The sequence below is a fragment of the Mirounga leonina genome, unplaced genomic scaffold (assembly GCF_011800145.1).
Source record: "Mirounga leonina isolate KUSES-001 unplaced genomic scaffold, KU_Mleo_1.0 Mir_151, whole genome shotgun sequence".
NCBI classification, from domain to species: domain Eukaryota; kingdom Metazoa; phylum Chordata; class Mammalia; order Carnivora; family Phocidae; genus Mirounga; species Mirounga leonina.
The window spans coordinates 12,425,383-12,447,578 of record NW_023270377.1 but is presented as its reverse complement, the minus strand read 5'-3'; the positions used below and the strand labels follow the sequence as shown (position 1 = coordinate 12,447,578).

At 39.5% G+C, this 22,196-nt stretch overlaps 1 protein-coding gene across 1 annotated transcript in view; it reads left to right on the top strand.

The window, feature by feature from the left end:
- Window positions 1-22,196, top strand: part of NYAP2 (neuronal tyrosine-phosphorylated phosphoinositide-3-kinase adaptor 2) — a 168,963-nt gene that overhangs the window by 120,992 nt on the left and 25,775 nt on the right. Inside the window, exon 5 of the mRNA XM_035006993.1 lies at window positions 5,108-5,211. Within this exon, the coding sequence (XP_034862884.1) occupies window positions 5,108-5,211 (104 nt within the window). The remainder of the gene's footprint in view (window positions 1-5,107; window positions 5,212-22,196) is intronic.

Sequence of the window (22,196 nt, the reverse complement as noted above, 5' to 3'; positions counted from 1 at the left end):
TGGTTAAGCGACTGCCTTCGGCTCAGGTCATGATCCTGGAGTCCCGGGATCGAGTCCCGCATCGGGCTCCCTGCTCGGCAGGGAGCCTGCTTCTCCCTCTGACCCTCCCCCCTCTCATGCTCTCTGTCTCTCATTCTCTCTGTCTCAAATAAATAAAAATAAAAATCTTAAAAAAAAAGAAAAAAAAATATTGGATATTAAAAATAAATAGTAACACCAAAACTCCAAAAGAAACTGCCAAATTTAACATTAATGAATATTTAATTAAATCACTACAAAATGTGACATTGGGTCCACTTAATCGTTAAATTTAGTATTAAAATAATTATATTACATCAGAAAACAATTTCTAGATTAGATGGTGTAATACTGCAAGAATTCCTGAGTGTGCTTGATTACTGTCTACAAACCATAACCAGTCATAAATCAATTGGATTATTCACAGTCCAATAATTTCTGAAGCAAAATTATAAAAATGCATTCAAATTATATACAGGACTAATTACATTTAATGTGGGATTCCAGGGCATCTTACATGTTTACTATGATGTACGACGGAAGCTTTAAAACAAAGTGGGATCCATGAAGATTTTAACATAGCCCCGGCAAAACTGCCCCTATTACTTAGACACCAGTTGATCTCAAATAGCATTTGTGTTATTTCCAAAAAAAATGCCTTCCCTAGAAATGAAAGTAGAGTTTGTAATAAGCACACTTTGGTGTATTTTTAAAAGGCTTGTGACTCCCATGTAGCCTTAAGTCATTGATTAGAAACTTCCAGCAACATGACTGACTTGGGGAAATCACAGTATGTCTTTGCTACTACAGAAAAAATATTGTGTATTAGGAAAAAAAAAAACAAGACAGAGGAAAGATATGTCTCTGAATTTGATTGGTTTTATTTTTTTGATGCTAGATGAAAGTGTTTTCTTTGGTGAAAATGCACTAATCTCCTATTGCTGTATAGATGCGGAGGTTCAGAAGAGTCATTTGTTTTTGCTTTCTGAAAGCAAAGAGAACTCTGATACAATAACAGTGCATGCCTTGGAGATGATCCTGTAACAATACCAAGGACATGATTTTGAAGAGAAATCCAATTCACCTTAAAGGGAAGATGAGAAATGACTGAGAAATGACTATCTTTAAAGCAAACCAAAACAAAACAGTGATAAGTTGTATCCATTAAGAATAAAAAGAAAGAAATATTAAGTCACACAGTCCACTGGGTATTTATTTAATAAAAACTTTAAGATGATCATGAGTTATTACTCTGGAAACATCCCATGATAATATCTTGATAATGGTTTATTCCAAAAAATTAAAATTAGTGTTTCTTTTCTTTTCTCTTCTTTTCTTTTCTTTCTCTCATTCTCTTTCTCTTTCTCTTTCTCTTTCTCTTTCTCTTTCTCTTTCTCTTTCCTCACTCCTTCCCTTCCTGCTCCCCCATTTCTTTTTCTGTTCTTCCTTTTCCCCTCTGATTTTCTTTCTCAATCTACCACCTTTTTCTTATTCCTTCTTATTCTCTTTACACATGATCTTCATGGAAATTTCATAAACAACATCAACTGTTACTTCTAGGATGATGATTGATAGAGTTTACAAAGCAAAAGGTTTTGGATGTAGGAATAACAGGTGCCTTTTAGTACATCATTAATCCCTTAATGGAATGGAATGAATTTTCTTGGGGGAAGAGAGTTCTACCTTAGGTCTTTTTTGAGGCACATGTCCATTGTTTTTGACCCCCCCAAAAAAACCTTGGCAATTTTTATATTAGCAAAATTCAGGATGAGAACTTAATGGTTTTAGTGTCTTGGCTCCTAAGCTTCCCTGTTTAAGGCTCAAAGCACAGTGTATTTCCAAGGTTGAGTGAGCTGGACAATTTAACATCTATGTCACAGCCCGAAAGAATCTCTGTGAGGCTTGGTTATAATCAGAATCTTTTCTAGGATTTTTGGGACTTCTTTAGATAATTCTTTTGGTCAAAGGAACCTTGGCAGATGCAACGTCATAAAGACTTGTTTCACCAACTTAGTCGCATAAATACCATAATAAATTTGAAATGGGTTTAAGGACCATGTAAAACTGAAAGAAGAGGCAAAATGAGTGAGAGAGAGATCAACCCAAACCTCACAATTTTAAAAATTATATTAAAAAATTGTTTAAAAACATGACAGTATTAAGCAGCAATGTTATGCAGTGTGTGTGTGTGTGTGTGTGTGTTTGCCTGTGTAAGCATGTGTCCATAATGAACTTATGGTCATAGTGTTAGTCTGCTGCTGTAGGGAGAATTATAACCCATAGGGGTGATGTTGGGATCACCTCAACTTTAGAGCTAGCCCACAGGGTAGTTGGCTAGTAGCTTAAACTGCTGTGTGTAATGGGGATTTAACGACTTATATTGCCGTGCCCAAGGGGGCTTGATGAGCTGGGACATGCTCTAGAGTGATGTCCAGTGGGGGTAAGGCAAGGCCTTTCCAGGGCATGATGAAATGGGGAGTTTGCGTGGATTTTGGTACATCTCAGTCTGTTCATTAGAGATATAAGTGTCTATGTTTGAAAGAGGCTGGTTAAGCCAAAATTTGACTGGAAACCTAGCAGGAGAAATTAATCCCTAGGTACATCGGATAATGTAAAAGGCCTTCAGTTGTGTCACTCATCAGATAATCTCTTTAACATAAACTTGAAAAGGACCTAAAGTAAAGAAATAGTATTTGCCATCCTTTCCTAAGAAAAAATACTGACTTTTCTGACTCCATGTGACTAAATGTGCTACCACAGTAAAAGGATATATGGAAACATCGGCCTCATTATAAAAGCATGTCAAACCAGGATTCTGATGGATGCTTTACTTGTTATTTTATATAAGAAAAGATGATTTGCTAAGGTATGCAAGGATTTATGCTTCCTGGGGAATGAGCTTAATTTCTAAGTTACAGTGATAGTTTATGTCATTGTATGATACTATTATATTTAAACACCTTTCAAGAGTGGGTGAGTAGGGATGCCTGGCTGGCTCAGTCGGTGGAGCATGTGACTCTTGATCTCAGGGTCATGAGTTCAAGCCCCACACTGGGTGTGGAGCTACCTAAAAAATAAATGAATAAATAAATAAATAAAATAAATAAATAAATAAATAAATAAATAAATAAAGTGGGTGAGTAGATACTAAAATCATCTGCATAAAACTAAGGAAAGGAGAGTTTCCAAACCTCTTGCCTCCTCTGAAATGGACCCTAGAAGGTCACAGACCTTTGATTGAGAATTACTGCCTTCATAAGTAGGAGAGCTAGGCTTTGAACCCAGGCCTTAAAATATATTCTACGTTACTTTCATTGACTTCGTTTATTTTTAGGAGTTGCATTGACCTTTTCTAGGTTAAATTGAGTGTCTTCAGCGGAAGAAAAGTACATATTAATTGTACACTGACTATGTGGTCCCCGCCAACATAAATGCTCAAAGCCACAGCAAACACTGTGTAAGTGGTAAGGTAGTCTTGGAAGAGAATCAGGACGCTTGACAGTGGGAGGGACTCGCTTGTCTTCTGAAATGGGTAAGACTTAGTCTGGTGAAAGTCCACACAAGGGCACGCCCTGAGGTGAAGAACAGAAGCAGGACTGAATGCAGAAACTGAGAGAGGAGACAGTTGCATGTTTTTTTGGAGAGCAGAACAGTGGAAACAGAGTGGATCTGATCAGATGAAGCTAGATCACAGAAGTCCTCTGAAGATTAGTCAAGTGAGCTTGAAGTTTTTATCATATGAAATATGGAGTAATTGGAAAATTTTGAACAAGGTGGAGGGCTTCAAAGTAATCTAGGAAGCTCAGCCCATTGTGTTCAAGTTAGTCTTTTTAAAATTTTATTTATTTCTTTATTAGAGAGAGAACACGAGTTGGGGGAGGGACAGAGGGACAAGCGGACTCCCCGCCGAGTGCAGAACTCAATGCAGGGCTCAATCCCAGGACCCTGAGATCATGTCCTGAGCCGAACTCAGATGCTTAACCAACTGAGCCACCCAGGCGCCCCATGTCCAAGTTAGTTTTGAGCAGAGAGATTATGGGGATCAGCAGGGAGGTTTCTCTCTCTCTCTCTCTCTCTCTCACACACACACACACACACACACACACACACACACACACACACACACAGAGGCAACCTTTATATCTAACTCTGTAACTCTATAGAGTAACCTTAGAATTAGAAATAATTTAAATGTAGCCCAGATAGAAGCTGGAATATACCCAACACTCAAAAAGTAACAGTTAAAAATTAAAATTTGTGACAAAAGCTCAAGTGTCGATTTTTTATTGTATGACTTTTCCCCCTCTTTCTTATCAAATATCTTCAAATATATATGAAAATTAACATCCTTACTGTACCTTGTTGGATGAAGGGAACTTTTTCCATCCCTAAATTCTCATCTCCAGGGTATCCTGTCCATGCCCTGGACAGCTCATTTGGGTTCCTGAAATAGAAGAAGAGTTAGGGGAATGCCTTTATAATTTGGAAAAATACTATTATTATGAAAAATGGCAAGAGTCTTAGAAAGTGGTTATAAAATTGAAAGCGAATGGAGATGAAATCAGAGAAATGCTCTGAAATTTTGAACAAGGTGGAGGGCTTGATACATGATAAAAGTATTCAGGACAAGCATAGTGATATAGATTCCAAAATTAGAAAAAAAAAATAGGAGAAAGAGAGGGAGGGAGGGAGGAAAGGAGGGAGGGGAAGTTTTGGAGAAGGTGGAGAGGACATTTCAGGACATAGACCTATGGATCAAAGCAGAAAAGAAAGTACCCAAAGTGATCATGTCACTTGCTTTTTCCCTGAATGGGGCTATAGAGACTAACCCTAAATGAGGTAAAATGTCCAAGGGAACAAGGGCCGTGCTTTTGTAATTTGTTCTTTATTTCTGGGAGCTGACGGCAAGTCAAACTTATTTTAGAGTCCATGGTTATGAGATCGTTCCATCACCTGTCAATTACTAGCAAGCCTCACAAGTATTTGAGGGGTTGAAAGAACATGCAGTGAAACAAAACGGGAGTCTGAATGCCGTTCATCACTGCGGACGTTGCTCAGCTAATATTCTGCCTTTTTCCCCTGTTCACAGAACCGAAAGTAAGCTGCAAATTAGGCCGGTCTGCCTCCACATCAGGTGTGCCCCCTCCATCAGTTACTCCTCTCAGGCCAGCGAGTGACCTGCAACAGAGCCAGGTACCATCATCGTTAGCCAATCGTGATTGACTTCCTGTGATGCAACATGCCAAACGCTTCCACCTCTGTCTGTCGTGTGTTGCTGTAGACAACTTTTGCATTGGCTTTTATTTCTCTATGTGTGTATGGGTGGAGGGGGTGAGTCATGGCAGTCTGTGTTCTCATCCGAAAAGGAAAGTCTTTCTTCTCTGTGACTGGTGAAACTTTCTTTGCTGTTTGTTACCAAATCGTTTTTTTGTCTCTGGTTCCCATCATTCTGTAATATTAATGTAGTAAACTTGTACTCTCTGTATTGGCTTAGCGGTTATTTTTTTAACAATTCTTTCTCTCTTCCATGTCTTGTGTACTTTTATACTGTCTCTGAAAATTTATCAACATTTGATAAATTTACCTACTTTGTTTTATGTAGATTTCTTTTTAAATGTTTTGTCTACAACACTTGCACAGATGTTGTCAATGAATTTGTACATACCTTTTACCTCTTATCCTATTATACTGTAATATTTGTGGCCATTTTGCTTTTATTTCTATTTAGCTTGGAGCATGATTGTAAGACACTGTGAATATCGATGTCCTTATAAATATTCCTATACCAATTCATCTGGATTGAACATGGCAGCTAGTCTTCTTTCTTAGGCCATAAAGACAAATTGACCAACTAGATATTTACCAAAACTGTAGATTAATAAGGCAATCTTTAAATAAATGGCTTTCCTCTCTTATCCCAACAACATCAGAAATGTTCTCAGAAAGAGAATGTAAGTGTTTGTGCATGGTTAATAAGACTTCTATCATCACTTGGAGAAAAGAGACAAGAAATAAAGGCATAAACTAAAATATCATTTAATCCTTTACAGGAACAGAATGTTGCTCTGATGTTCATTTGGGGACATGGTTGTCTATGGGGAATTTAGTACGGGGACAAATCATGACACATAAATGTCTCTCTATATCTCACCCAATAGAAATTCAGTACATCAACTTAATTTGTGAAGCTTAATTGTTGTTACTGTTAAGTATTGTGGGTGTTTAATAGGATAATGTCATCCTGGAGTGATTTCTCTCCGCTTCCTGGCTTTAATCTTTGCATTCATAAAACTCTTCTGAAATAGTAAATTATAAAACTAGCGATGGTACCTCCATGGGAGCTGTCCGTTACTGATTAGCGAATTACATATTCATCAATTATTTAAAATGTCAAGCTATTTTAAAAACATAACTAAGCAGAATAATTGCTTTTTTTTTTCTAATGGGAGACATGTGCTTTTTAGTATTTTGGTCTGGCTTAAATATGCACAGGATTTGATTTATGAATATATGAGATATCTATAAACACGAGAGATGAGAAGCTTCTCTCAAGGATATCTCAAGTGTCATTTAGAATTCCTTGCGTCTTAATTTAAAATGTTAAATGCTTCCATAACTCAATGTATCCAGCTCAAACATTTTTTGGGCAAAAAAGTAGAAACGATAAGACAATGGATTAATAAATAACACAATTAACCTCACCAAGATAAACTGCCACTTGAGATGATTTAAAGCTATTTCAAAAATATTACATTTACCAATATTTAAAGTTTAAAAATTTGGATACAGAAAGGAAATAAATTTAGCTGACTGTCAGAAGATTGCATTCACATAATCGATTTTCCAAAGACATGTATCTTGCTATTACCTTACCCTCAGTATCACAGAGTGGTTTTCTATTCTTTGTCTTGTTTTCCATTTTTCCTAATTATCTTTATAGTTGTTTCATCCTGAGCTCCTTTAACTCTCAATGAAAGCAGGTTCTTGGGGTAAACTTCTGGAATAAAAACAAGACACAATGTTTGTGCCTTTGCATTATCAACTCTTTGCTCACCTGATGAGATACTCCTTATTCTTGAAATATAGTAACATGAGAAAACCCCTTATGTTGCTTGCACACTGTTAGTTTCCCTACAAACCCACAGAAATCCTGGCACACATCCATAGGGTAGATGAACTGTCAGGGCTCTGAATTAGAAGGCGAACCTCTGAGGCTCTCCTCTGTAGCTTATGACCAGTTGTAGTATTCACCTATCCCTATATTCTGGAACTAAAGAGGTAAGCATGGCTCAGAAGACCCTTGCTTTGTACCCTTATGACCTAACTTTCAACTAAAGTCAGTAGCTACTTATTGAAGATCCTCTTCTCACCTAATTCACAGGCTCTTGACTGAGATGTGTCTCTAAGTAACAACCAGGATGACACTGCCCTTTGTTTGGTAATCCAAGGCAGTGTCACCTGTTGACTCTAAGAGTGAATATTCATACACTGACTCGATATTGCCTAACATTATCAAAAAATCACCTTCATCACTTCTTAAGCAGTTTTTCTGATACAAGGATTCCCTGCAATTATTTAAACACAGAATGCTTAATAGGAGATGAATCCACTTCTTACTAGGAAATCATGGAAAAACCACATGTTTCTTTAAAACAAACAAAAGCAATCACAAATCCCTAAAATAACTCCAACGGTGCTTATCAGCTGAGGAACTTGGCTTTAGGATGTCTGTGCCATTTCAGCCACATTAAGGGGCATTACCATTCAAAGAGAAGGAATTGTGTTTTCTTCTGATTGTTTATTCATATCTTATCACTTTTCCGTTTCCTCCGTCCAAGTTTTTGACTCACCCTTACATGTCCTGGTAGGAGCTTTCTAAGTAGTGTTGCAAGAGGGGCATATGGAAGTGTCTGACATTGCTCCAGTGGAGAAGTATAGAGGTGTCCACAAGTGCCCCCACCCCCAGCCTAGGCCAATAATGATTGCCCACCCCCGAAGAGTCTAGAGACAGTCTTTACTGACTGAGCCACAGAGGAGCCTAGGACCAACAGTGACTGTCCACCATGAGCATTTCTGTTATTAAAAAAGGTCAAGATAACATTTGCTTGGTTTTGCAATCTTTGCGCCTCAGATAACTACAGCATACACAAGATTTGTAGAAATGTGTAATCTTATCTGACTGGAAGTTCAAACTATGTAATAGAAAATGTAATGCTCAGGAAAGAAGTGAGTTGTAAAGCATTTAGAAGTATAATATTCTTTGAAACTTGGAGAGATGAAAACAATTTTTTTTTTTCTTTCTAATTCACTCCAGAATAAGTAGATTAGACATGGGTCAAGACATGTCCTTGGAATTTTATTGCAATGCGGCCACATGTTTTGGCATTTGTCTTAAAGCAGGTCTTTAGAAATTAAACCGAATTTCTGTTCCTGCTATGAAAATGCTATTTTCTTTTCCTTAGTTATAAAAGTAAAACGGCATAGAAGTCACATTGAACTTGGGGCACATGTAACTTTCTCTTTTTTTCTTCTGTAGTCAAGTAGAAAGCCATGTGTTCAGAAGAAAGGGTGTGACCCCTTCTGTAGACAGTAGAAAATGATGTTCATGTTGTTCCTCTGTATCTGGCTGGGAACAAGCCTACCTCTTGGAAGGTGACGTCCATTCCATTGGCGATGATACCATCCGTGGTCTTGCCATAGCAGGCCATAGGACAGAGCTAAAGCTCGTGGCCAGGGGAAAGCCATGCTTTCTCTCAGGAATGGAGCAGCTAGGGTGTGTCTCCACACAGAAGTGCCAACTTTCCTTGGAAAAATGTCCCAAAGAGTATTTGTATTTGTTTTTCAGGGAAGGAAGGAGATGAGCCACACACCCTCCACTGTAGGCACATGCTCACTTACACACCCCATTTCCATACACTTAGGCTCCTTCACACACGCAAGCTCTCACATACTCACACATACACGTACATACTTGCTCCCACTCACTCAGGAATGTACACACTTCACATTTGTTAAATAACAGACCCCCATGTGGAATCAGGGAATCACAAAGCGGTGATCACATCACATCACAGAATCGCATCACAATAACGGTGACCTAAGCGTTGACATGGAACTTCACCTTCTCCCTGAGGCTAGTTTATCCTTTGAAACTGGATTATCTCTGATTATCTTTGATCTTGGGGAAGGGTTAGGAAAAGGCTATCTGTAATTTCCTTGGGCCACATATTGTGAAGGCTGACAGACCTAAATCTCTTTAGAAATCTCACAGTTGCCTCCAAAGCCATTATCTCTTGTTTTCTAGGCCCTCCGTGCCAGGACAGATGCCTCCTCATTACCTAGGACAGGCCTCACCCCGGCTGCTGGCCAGGCCAGCACACCCAGCTCCTTTTAACTTGCCCCTTCAGGGTGATTTCTCAAATGTTTATTCCTTTCAGTGCCAGCCCTCTGGCCTCTTTCCAAGCTCCTAACACCCCCCTTCAGTTTGATGACCCTGCTGGGGCGTAATGAGAGCCAACCCTGCGCTGGCTGCAGAGTGGAACATGTTCTCTTTCCCCATGGATGCCGTAGCTATGTGTGCATGCAGGCATCCAGCCAGCTTCTCTAGATAACGGAATAATGTGTTGGGGTGTCCAAAGCTTAACACATGTCCAGCGTGTGTTCTGGCAGTACCTGGATGTCAAAAATTGTTTTTTAGATACCTGGAAAAAAGGAAGGTAAATCATTCAAAGTTAGGGATTAGGGATCAGTATATGTGATTCTGTGACAAGGGCTGTGCCTGATTCTGAGGCATACCTCTAATGGCCAGCACACTGTGTGAGACTCAGTGATCTTTAGCTGACTGACAGAATTTCTCTCCTGATAAACGTCCCTCTCTATAGATCCCTGAAAAAATGTTTTTCTCACACAATCTAATTTTATCCCTTTCCTTAGTTTCCTAACTCCAATGCAGTGGGATGTGTTGATTTGTCCCATAGCCTCAGTAATGCTTTGTCTTAAAGTTTTAAGAAGACCACTGCTCTTTCTCAGGATCTGTGTGAGTTCTGGGCTTTCATTTAGTTTTCCAGATAGTCAGAACATTTGCACATAAAACTTATAGGAGCCCAGAAAGCATAAGGAAGGTGATAGACAAAGGGAGAGTGAGTATATTGACATAAATGCTCAAACAAGGACATAGAGAGAAATTCTGTTTTCATCCGCTCCATGCCTACCTACATCTCTGAACAATATAACCTTAAAGGGTATGTTCTTATTTAACCTCACCTTCCATGCATAGGATCAAGTAGAAAAAGTAAAACAAACCTTATGAATTGAGAAGTTTCAATAGTGTTTTCTCTTTAGGATTTCCATGCTACCATTAGCATGGATAGCACTTGTTTTGCCAAGACTGTTCATACTTTATTCTAGTCTTAAGTCTTGTAGACCTAGAACCTATGTATTAAGAGATTTCATCTGATCAGTTGTATATACATTTTCAAGTACTTTCTGTCTAGGAGCCGAAGTTTTGTGGTGGATGGGAGAGAACGGTGTTAGAAAGGGAGGGAACAGGAGGGGTGGTGGGAACGTGTGTGCCATCCCAACGTAACATGATGAAGGGCTCCTTCTCTACCGTCCCTTGCTCAAATGTTGAACAAACTTTTGTTGTTGTTGTTAAGACCCTGTGAATATTCCAGTTCCTCCTATGAGACCTGACCCAAGAGAGTGTTCTGCATTGTATTTGTATTTGACACAGCTGATTGGATTATATGCTCATGATTACAGTGCAGGATGGAAATGGAGGAAAAGCAGAAGCAGAACGCACAGCCAAGCAGCCAATGCTGAACTCGCTTCATTAACACATAGCTGCCCACCACAGAGCTTCCTTCAGGCCATATAATAGATTTAAAAATGACTCCTATTGTTTGCTTCATTCTGCATACAAGTTAACTTGACATATATTTCCAAATATGTAAAACCCAACAGGGTACTTGGAAACCCCTGCTATGTTTACAATGCAACATCATCACCCTGGAGAAGGGTTGCTCTGTACTAACTTCAAATTGTAAAATAAAGTGTTATGTTAAGAAAGATTATGTTACAAGGAAATTATAATTGTTATAATAATGATGTTTACTGAAAAGATTGGAGCTAGCCCTGTGAAATGTGGAATAAATTAATATTATAAGTAAGAATGTCAGTGTTTATATTGATCTATTGCCATGTATTATGGCAAAAGTACATTAAAATAATGCAAGTGCCAAAAAACAAAAACAAAAAAGCATTATCTTATGTGTGCTCTCAATAATCCTGTCTTATTGCTTTATATAAATATTAGCCTTAAGTACCCATTGACACTCTCTATAATTAATTTCATAATTGGAGAAAAAGCAAAATTTTGTGCTTGTGTTTAAATAATAGGCAAATCCAGTAATATGTGTAATGAAATATTGGCATTACTTGATTTCTACGTCTATACAAAGAATTCAAGGAGCAGAGACTCAGATTGCTTTTTACAACACACTACAGTATAGCTAAGAAATTTGACATATTATTTATGCATCCTGTGTTAACTTTTGTATATTTCAAGGGGCAGAATACTTGGGAGTCACCTTTTAAAGACCAGTAGTCTCATGACCCGTCTCTCAATAATACCATTGTCTAGTAGAATGAACCGAAATAAACCTATCCTTGTGCTCTTATGCCACTCCAATCCCCCAGAATAATTTGCCATTTATCCCCTTAGAGCAGGAAGCAGAGTATAACAAACAAGAGGATGTTCTCTAAGAAGTTATGAACCAGTTGACACAAAGGGGTGGGGATGGGGGCACACGGGCTGTGAGAGTGTCCACCCTCTGACTCAGCTGTAGTCCCTGATTCGTGCATGCGTCCTTCTCCTCAGCATCAGAGTCGATAACCTAACCCATCAGACCTGCAGGTAAAAGTGTGAAATAGCTTATGGAGATACTCCAGCATTCTTTAACCCATGAAAAAGGCCAACAGTTGTTTCGATTTCTTAGATGAGGTTTGCATCATAAAGACCACGTGCCATTTATTGTCATCTCTGCCGTGATTATTATAGTCCAGGACTGTGCCAAGAGCTTCTCTACATCATGGCAGCTTTGTTCTCTACAGTTCTAGCCTATGGGTACTCTTATCATCCCACATTACCACCACAGGTATTCAAGTACCTTGTCCAAGTTGTGTACCCAGTAAATGTCAGTCTGTGATCTTAGTTACTCAGCTACTTAGAGGAGGAAGGACTTCTTTTAGAGTCCTGAATCCACCATTTAGTAACTGTGTGACCTTGAATACATTGTTCAACTCTTCAGCATCTGTTTTCTTATCTGTAAAATGGGCACAGTGTTATCCACCCTGGATGGTGATGGTTCTTGTTGAGGATTAATGAGATAACATGTAGGGAAAGTCTTGGATGGACAGACAGAAACCATTAGAAAAATACTCATTCTTTCTCTTTTCCCTTACAGTTTTTCCTTCTTCCAAAAATTCACTCCCCTACTTGCTAGGAAATTCTAAGTCGGAGAGTTGTTCTAATCAGTGGTGTTCTGAAGGGGATGGGCATGGAGGGAATGGTCCCAGCCACCCTGTCTCACTGACCTTGTTTAGAACCGCTGGTGCATGGTGATACCAGAAAGCAGACAGACTTTTAGTCACTTTTATTACTGATTCTAAATTTTCTAGACAGTGCATCCCCTTATTGCCAGCATCTGAGATGGATTGGTTTCTCCTGCCCCCTCCTTGGTACACTTGGTATGATTATATTCATTATTCCTTTCCCAAATAGGAAATTAGGTACTCGATTATATACAATATAATAGGAGTCTGTGTCTGGCATTTCTTCTTACCTTATAGGTCTCATGTGTGGCTTGGAAGTCAAGTGAGTAGAAACCAACTAAGGCTATCGTTTCAGAAAGGCCACCTGCCCCTTTGTACTACTTTACTCTCCTGTCTGAGTGAAAGTATGAATGAACCCCAAGGAAAATGTTTAGGCTGCAGGGGAAGACATTACCTGCTGGGGTCACGACAAAGATGCAGAGTGGCAGGATAATTTTGTTGCCAACTTCCAACACTTAAAGCTTCCCCAGACCATAATATTTTTGTTTTGTTTTGTTTTAAAGATTTTGTTTATTCATGAGAGACAGAGAGAGAGAGGGGGGCAGAGGCAGAGGGAGAAGTAGACTCCTCGCTGAGCAAGGAGCCCGATGCGGAGCTGGATCCCAGGACCCTGAGATCATGACCTGAGCTGAAGGCAGATGCTTAATCAACTGAACCACCCAGTCACCCAGACCACAGTTTTAAACACCTTGTTCTCCTAGATGCACATGCATTTATCCACAAGCGTGCCCATTATAATATTTTATCCCATCATATTGATCTGACTGTTCTGTATTTTGATTCTTATTTTTCCTTTTAATGAAAAAGCATTCAGGATATCGCATTATAAATTGTTATGTACACATGAGGTCTGAATTTTAACCATGTTCTGGCTTGCGGAGTGAACATGTGCCCAGCCTCACCACAATACAGAGGTGTCAGGTGGCTCCACTTTGTATTTCTTGAGCAAAGTCAGAGACAATGGACAATCTCTCTATATTTTTTAGTCTTTGTAGCCTCATTTATTCTTCAGATGCCAAGAGTGTCCTAGTTTGAGACTAGCGATAATATGGACGTATTCGGGAAAGTAAAGCTGAAGATTTTAAATCCATGGATGTCCCATCAGTTTATTCCATGTGTTTTCAAACTTATCTTTCAAGTTTCCAATTCTGTGTCGATTTTTATTAAACAATTAGATAATAGAGACCCCGGGAGGGGAGGCATTTGAAAATATTTAACTGCTAGACTTACTCCAAATGTCCATATACTTGAAAGTGATGCTTTGGCTCAGTCTAGAGAACAAATTACCAATGTATCACTGTGGAGCTTGTTGGAGTTGTATACAGATAGCCACTGAAGGACTATTAAAGCTTTCCAGAATGCTCACTCCATTTGAGAGCTAAGTGCTACGGTTGTGTTCTGCTGTCAGTTGTTAGCAGAAGTCCACAGAAACGTTCCCCATCATAGGCTGTAACTACTGAAAGAGTATCAGGCCGCAGAAGGAGCTGGACCATCTAGCGAGGGGAAAGTGGCATAACATTCGGTGGACACCTAGCGCCACCTAGCATCCAAAGTGTGCTTTATATATATATAAATATATATATATATTTAAATTAATTAATTTATTTATTCTTATGTTAATCTCCATACATTACATCATTAGTTTTAGATGAAGTGTTCCATGATTCATTGTTTGTGCATAACACCCAGTGCTCCATGCAGAATGTGCCCTCCTCAATACCCACCACCAGGCTAACCCATCCTCCCACCCCCCTCCCCTCTAGAACCCTGTTTGTTTTTCAGAGTCCATCGTCTCTCATGTTTCGTCTTATATATATATATTTTATATATATATATAATATATATAATCAAAACTGGCTTATGACAGAGAAAATATGCTATTTGCAATAATAACCATAATACTTATAGAAACCCAGAACAGATGTCTTTTATTATACTTGTTTTGGATAATTTTCATGACTTTAGTCTTGCAATTTTAGGTTGTTCAACTTTTAAATATACCTTCTTGTACTTTTTGGGGGTGGGAGGGAATAATGAACCACAGCCAATGATTTCTGAATGTTATGCATTATGTATGATGAGACGCAACTATTTTCCTTAGGACTTATGACATCTTCTGTGCATTGTAATTTCCTAAATCCAACCTGAGCCTCAAGGAAAGGAGGCCATTTTTTCCTGTGTTGCATTCTGAAAAGAAAACTGGCAAAGGGAGATTGACTGGCTGAATGGAAGGATCGTGTTGACTGCTTTTGTTTATCATGAACATATTTGAAACATATTGTGTAAGATTCTTTCCTGAAAAGAGAAGCCTCCCTCACTCGTGGGTAAAATTACCTCCAACTTAAGTTACATGTGGATCAGGTAGAAGCGTGTATGCTATATAAATGTTGCCTCAGAGTTATACTACATTTGACTCAGAATGATAAATAGGCCCACATTATGAGTGCCTTATTCAAGGAGCCCCAAAATCTCTACTTTCTCCATTTAGTTCACCTGCTGGGCAAACTGTTGTTCTCTGTTCTGTGCTGGAAATAAACATTGTCCTTCTGGTTGAAAGCATCTTCCCCAAATAAAATAGATTTCCAAAATGGCATTTGTTGAGGGCTTATTATGTGCTTGACACAGTCTCCAAGATGTTGTATTAGCTAATTTTATTCTCACAGCTTGCATGTGCAGTAGATAACATTATCCCCATTTCACTGATGGGAAAACCGAGGCTAGAGAGTGTGTTACCTGTTGAAGGTCTCATAGCTAGTGGTAGCTATAAGGACATGAAGTGTAAGCCCAGGTGGTTCTATCTACATAGTGTTTGTTTTCTTTTCTACCAGAAATAGCTGCCCTTCTGAATTTGCTCTCTTCATAAAACTCCCTTTCTTTCATTTCTATTAATGCCATTCATTGATTTAGTTAATCATGCTTTGGTTTTTCCAGGTCTTGCCTTTGAACTCCTCTAGACTTAAACCTAACATAGCAGAGGGTCAAATTCAACTCAGACTTCAACTGAGCAAGGTACCACCTAAGAGTAGGATCTCCAAGGGTGAGGTGGGGCTGGAAGGAAGCTAGATGTCAATCGTTGATTATGTCCTTCTCTTATGGACCGTGGGTGGGGGTCCTGAGAAACCAGCCGTGCGGGCATGGGTGTGCTGTGTGTGTGTGAGTGTGTGCGCGTGCATGAGGAGGAACATGAACACTCGAGCACATCTTCTTCTGTTTACATGCTGAAAAGAAAACGCACCCCCTCACACACATGCACACATAAACGCAGCTTCTAGAGCACTGGAGTAGATTTAACCAATGGCACACAAAAGAAAAATAATGTATTCACCAAGATTTATCCAGCTTCTGGGCTTCCGTGGGGAACCTGTGAACAGACACTCTAAACTGGGTGGGGGGGAGCCAAACATACTGTCACTTCAAAGCCTTTGTTTTCTAAAGTAAATGCTGCATTAGAGCTAGGTAATAATCCCTAAGTTGTCAGCTGTTTTGACAGGGATGGAGTCACGACTTAGTACCATCCCAGGAAATGAGGAAGTTATCTGAAGGACCAGAAGGTGTCAAGAGTAATCATACCCACCCCATCAACTTTTCAGGAGAAGCCAATGAACCAGTCACTGATCATTCAGGATACAACCTAGGGAGAGACGGGGTCTGTGCTGTCCTCAACAGATAGTCACCTAAATAATGAAACAAGGAAACTTTGGAGAAGTCTTACATGGGAAACACTTAATAGTGCTTCCCCAGACCTCATGGAATTTCCAGGTATTTTATTTCTACATCCATATGAAATGAGATAATGAATATGAAATCACATTTTAAGCTACAATGTTTAAATGCAAATGCTTATTTTCAGTCATTTATTATTTAACATGAAGGCTTTTTTTTTTTTTTTAACATTTAACATTGCTTGAGCAAAGAAGTGCAAGGCACTTGAGGATGCATGGTGCATTAGGAGGAAACAAGAGAAGCCACAGGACAGGAGGGCAGAAGATAGCAAGACCGGGGCCACTCCAGCTGTTTTATGTGATGGCGTCTCTCAGGTCCAAAGGTGTCTTGCAAAAGGATCTTGAGGTTTTATGACAGGTTCATGCTTTTCCCCAACACGGGTCCACTCTCTCCACCTGTCCCCATATCCAGCCTCCACACCGAGAGAGTGCTATGTGTTTGTTGACTCCTGGATACAGAATTCTGTAAAGTATGCCCATTGCTTATAGGATGGAATATAAACTGCTTTTGCATGGATTTCAAGGCTTGTATGATCGGGTCCTGGTCTTTCTGTTCAGCTTCATTATCGAGCACCCTATCTGATACATCTCATGCCCATCCACTACCCTCCATGGTTTTCTCACTGTCAAATGTCCCAGGGATGCCTCTAAGATTTGCCTAACACTTACTTCTTCTTGGTACACCCTCCCTAATCCTGGGCTCCTGGAAACCATTACTTAGCAATAAGTTAAGTCTGGAATCAATTGTGTTCTCCCATTTTGTGAGGTTGCTGCCACCCTCCCAAGCATATCTTCCTTCTTCCATACCTCCCCTGTACTTTATACTTAGTGCACCTCATTTTTGCATAAAGGAGAACGTTGTCTGAAGGATGTTATCTTCTGTTCTGTTACCTAGAAAAGCCGTCTGGGGAAAGGTCAGATTAGATAAATTCCTTTACTATCAGAGTTTTTAAATTTGCAGATGTGCATTAGAAATTGCAAAGAGGAGGCTATAACATGTCATGTTTATCGAATATATTTGACCATAGAACCCCCTTTTTTTTTCATTTTTCCAAAGAGTATCTTTTTTTATTCCAAAGATGCAGATTATAATTGTTTACATTAGATCATAGAGTCTTTATTTTTTATTATTTTTTTAAAGATTTTATTTATTCATTTGAGAGACAATGAGATAGAGAGAGAGCATGAGAGGGGGGAAGGTCAGAGGGAGAAGCAGACTCCCTGCCGAGCAGGGAGCCTGATGTGGGACTCGATCCCGGGACTCCAGGATCATGACCTGAGCCGAAGGCAGTCGCCTAACCAACTGAGCCACCCAGGCGCCCTAGATCATAGAGTCTTTGAGGGCTGGGATGTATATGTTCATCTTAGAAATCTCTAGTTGTCTTAGTACATATTGAATGAATAAATTAATTAATGCTAAAGGTGGAAACAGCTAAGCATCTCATTGCAAAGCTGTTGTAATAATTTGCAGAAGCATTTGGGCTCCTGATAGGTGGCTCTGCACATAGTCATCACACATGCCCACCTCCATTAATTTACTATTTTTACCTGCTTGTGGAGGATGGGAGACAAATGTCAGAGAAGAGAATTAAAATTCAGGTGTCACTGAAAGAGATAACACAACACCTGCAGTTCACACGAAAAGGGAAATACCTACTCATTTCATTCTTAAAAATTGATTTTTTTTAAAGATTTTATTTATTTATTTATTTGAGAGAGAGAGAGAGCACATGAGAAGGGGGAGGGTCAGAGGGAGAAGCAGACTCCCTGCTGAGCAGGGAGCCCGATGCGGGACTCGATCCAGGGACTCCAGGATCATGACCTGAGCCGAAGGCAGTCGCTTAACCAACTGAGCCACCCAGGCGCCCCAAAATTGATTTTTTAAATAATAAAAAAAAGCACCTTTATTGACACAAAGAGGAAGAGTATGTCATAGGGACCACTTTAGAAAGATAAACTTTAATGATGTAAGTATATATTTAGGACAGAACATAAAATGGGATTGGAGGAAATTAAGACCTTTATGGTCCCTAATAGAAGCCCTCTCCCCACAAATATTTCAATATGAAATTTTCTCTCTCTCTTTTTTAAAGATTTTATTTATTTATTTGAGAGAGAGAGAGATCACGAGCAGGGGGAAGGGTCAGAGGCAGAAGCAGGCTCCCCACCTAGCAGGGAGCCTCATGTGGGACTCCATCCCAGGACCCCAAGATCATGACCTGAGCTGAAGGCAGATGCTCAACCGACTGAGCCACCCTGGCACCCCTGAAATATCATCTCTTAAAATAACACAAAACTTATATCACATTTAAACTTCTGACACCTACCACAATGTGTGTGTTCATCAGTTTGTGTTCCGATGTGTGGAAGGTTTCCCCCCATATCACCGAGCAATTCTCCAACACCAGTTGGGGGTTCTACAACCTAACTCAATTCTGACATTATCTGCCTGCAGATGGCACCAGATCCCACAGGTGGAGGGCTCCATTCTCCAAGAATGCCCCCACCTCAGATGCCATAATGGAAAACTCCAGGTTGTCACTCGGCTATAAATCAGAGGTTCCTATGACCCCCTCCTTGGGTTCAGAGACTTGGCTGGAGTGGCTCACAGAACTCAGAGAAACCTTTTACTTGATAGATCACTGGTTTATTATAAAACAATATGCATCAAGATGGCTAGATGGAGGAGGTGCATAGGGCAAGGTCTGGGGAAGGAATGCATTGCTTCCAATGCTCTCTGAGAACCCCCTTCTCTCTGAATCTTCACATGGTCACCAACCTGTGGAAGGAAGTTCTCAGAACTTCCTCCTTTTGGGTTTTCATGGAAGCTTCATTAAGTAGGTCCGATTGATTAAATCATTGGCTACTGATGATTGAACTCATTCTCCAAGGCCTCTCCCCTCCCCAGAGGTGGGTGGGACTCAAAGTGCTGACCCTCTAATCACGTGATTGGCTCCACCAGCAACCAGCCCCCATCCTTCCGGCTTTCCAAAAGTCATCTCATTAACATAACAAAAGACACCTTTCCAATTCTCCTGGCAGGTAATTCCAAGGGTTCTAGGAGCTCTGTGCCAGGAATGGAGATGAAAACCAAGTATTAATTCCTTATTATAAATCACACTATCACAGTCTATATATATTCTACTTCATTTAAATTTTTTTTTCACAAAATTTTGCATAAGGTTATTGAGGCTGAACTTCTTTCTGTCTTTCATTCTCTTTTTTTCTATTATTTTGCCTCAGATTTGCTGGGCAGGTGCCCTAAATACAGAACTCTTTTGGGTGATTGAGCACATGGTACATGCCCACAGAATTTCTAAAGCTACTCCTACAGCCAAATTTAAATACAAAGGCAAAGAATTTAAAAAGGTTTTTTAAAATGTTGTGAGAACTGTCAGTGACAAAGAGCTATTTGCTACTCTATCTAGTATGTTGACTTAAAAGAAAGTCTGCCTTCCCGCTATACTGTCTGTCTTCTCCCTGGGAGGGAGACTATTAATGCAACTGTTAACTGTTAACTGTGTAATAAATTGTGTGTGAAGATTTGCTAAAGCTGCCAGAAGGGGGCAGCATTTTGTCTTTCCCTATTTCCTTTAAAATTCGGGAGGGATTTTACAGGTCCCCCAGGGAGTGCTACATTTCAATATTTATCATGAGGATGAGGAGAAATGACCCAGAGGGGTGAGGCCAAGGGACTGGTCCGGAGTAGAGCATGTGTTTTTAACTCCCTCCTCTTCCTGTCCATCATCTTTCCTCCCTCTCCCTCTTAGCTGCTCCCAGGGGAAGAGCAGTGATTGGACCCTAGGAAAAAAGATTCACTGGAGGATATTGCTGTCTGCAAATTTTCTGATAGTGACTTGATAACCTTACTTGCCACAGCTCTGCAAACAGTCATTTAGGGTCTGGGCAAAAAGAGTGTGGATATAATTAATTTGGGGCTATTTTACCTTCCCCTCCTCCTTCTAAAGCCTCCAAGCTCTAAAATCACCTATCTCACACAAAATTTTCCAGCCTGTGTCTCACACCCACTGTTTAGTTTTTACCATCTCTTGTACACCAACCAGATACTAATAACTGACATGTGTAACTGTCATTACTTTAACTACCAAGTATAACTGTCATTGACGCTTTGCAGTAATTAGCATTAACACTTTAGAGTTTGCAAGTTGTTTTCATACATTCACTCAGCAAATGCTCATTGTCCATCTGATAAGCACCAGGCGTTCTGATGGATGCTTAACGGCTGATAAAACTTCTTGTGTTCAAAGGAACTTGAGCCTAGTAAATGATACACACACACACACACACACACACACACTTTAATCATGGCACTTCATCTCTGAATATTTAAACATGTCTCTCCTACGACCAAGGGCATATGGGCATATTTCTAAACAATCACACTCAGAAAAGCAGTGAAATAAACTACAGTGACTTAATACTATGGTCTCAGAGAAAGCCCATTTTCAAGTGTCTACAAGTGCCCGAACGCTACGCCCTTCCCCAATCCGGGATCTAATATAGGATCATAGATTACATTTAGTTCTCATTGTCCTTTTTTCACTCTCTTTCCATCATGAATATTTCTCAGCCTCAGTGATTTTTCAAGATGCTGAAATTTTTAGTCTAGAAGTTGTTGGGTTGTTGGGGTGTTTTTTTTGTTTTTTTTTTTTTGGTTTTGTTTTGTTTTTCCGAATGACCTTTAGTTTTGATCTGTCTGATTGTTCCTTTGGGACTAGACTCGAGTTAAACATTTTGAGCCAGAAGACTACTTGTGAAGGCCTTCTCATAGAAGCACATGGCGAACGTTGTCAGTTTGTTTCATGAGTGGGAACACGATGTTGGATCACTTGATAAAGGCCGTTTCTCTATTCTAAATGCTGTGTACCAGGAGGGGGGGGACCAAGGAGGCTGTCTTGGAGTCTGTCACCCACAGGATCAAATCCACTGATTAAATATATTTTGCATCTTGTGTTATATATTTTTTTAAATCTGTTTTTTGTTCGATCAATTTCTAAATAGATTTGACTTTACATTTTCTTTTGTGACTATCACAACAATCCTGCAAATCGTCATCATTACTCTATGTCTGATGAGGAAACTGAAAAACAAAAAGTCAAGTTAAGTGTCAAGTGCACAGAGCTAGCAATGGCAAATCTGGGATTTGAACCCCGTCCACTTCTTTCCTGTATAGATCAGCGGCAAATACCCACCACAGAGGTTCTGACTGCTCTTCACCACTAGAGGGGGGAAGAGGACCGTCAGAGTTAATATACAGCTCTTAGTTGGACTAGAAATCTTTTGATAGTACCGAGTTGCATGCTGGGCAATGCTTAAAGATGAATGAATAAAGAAAAACAACAACAACAAATAAGGCATTGTGTCCACACGGATGCCCCACCTTTTTTGTTTGCTAATTTTAGGTTAAAATAGATTGAATACATCTTAACTACAAACATTTTTTGTTTGCTAATTTTAGATTAAAATAGATTGAATACACCTTAACTACAAACATTGTAGAGTAAGATTAAAGACAAGTATGAAATGAGCATACGGCCTATATTTAATCCATAATGAGGTTTTAGGCAAGAACAGTGGGTTGTTCTTTTACAGTATGTATGATCTACCTGTAAGCATAAAACATAGTACATGCACTTATGGGATAGGTGTTCATTACTACTTTCCATGAATCTGTCTTTTTCCTTTTTAGAGAAAAGATAAAAAGCCATTGTGGAATGTGAATTTGGCATTTATTATACTGTGTTGTTTTAAAATTAAAGGACCCCAATTAAATGTCTGCATCTTACCTCCGTCTTTACCTACCACAAACAAGATATCATCATG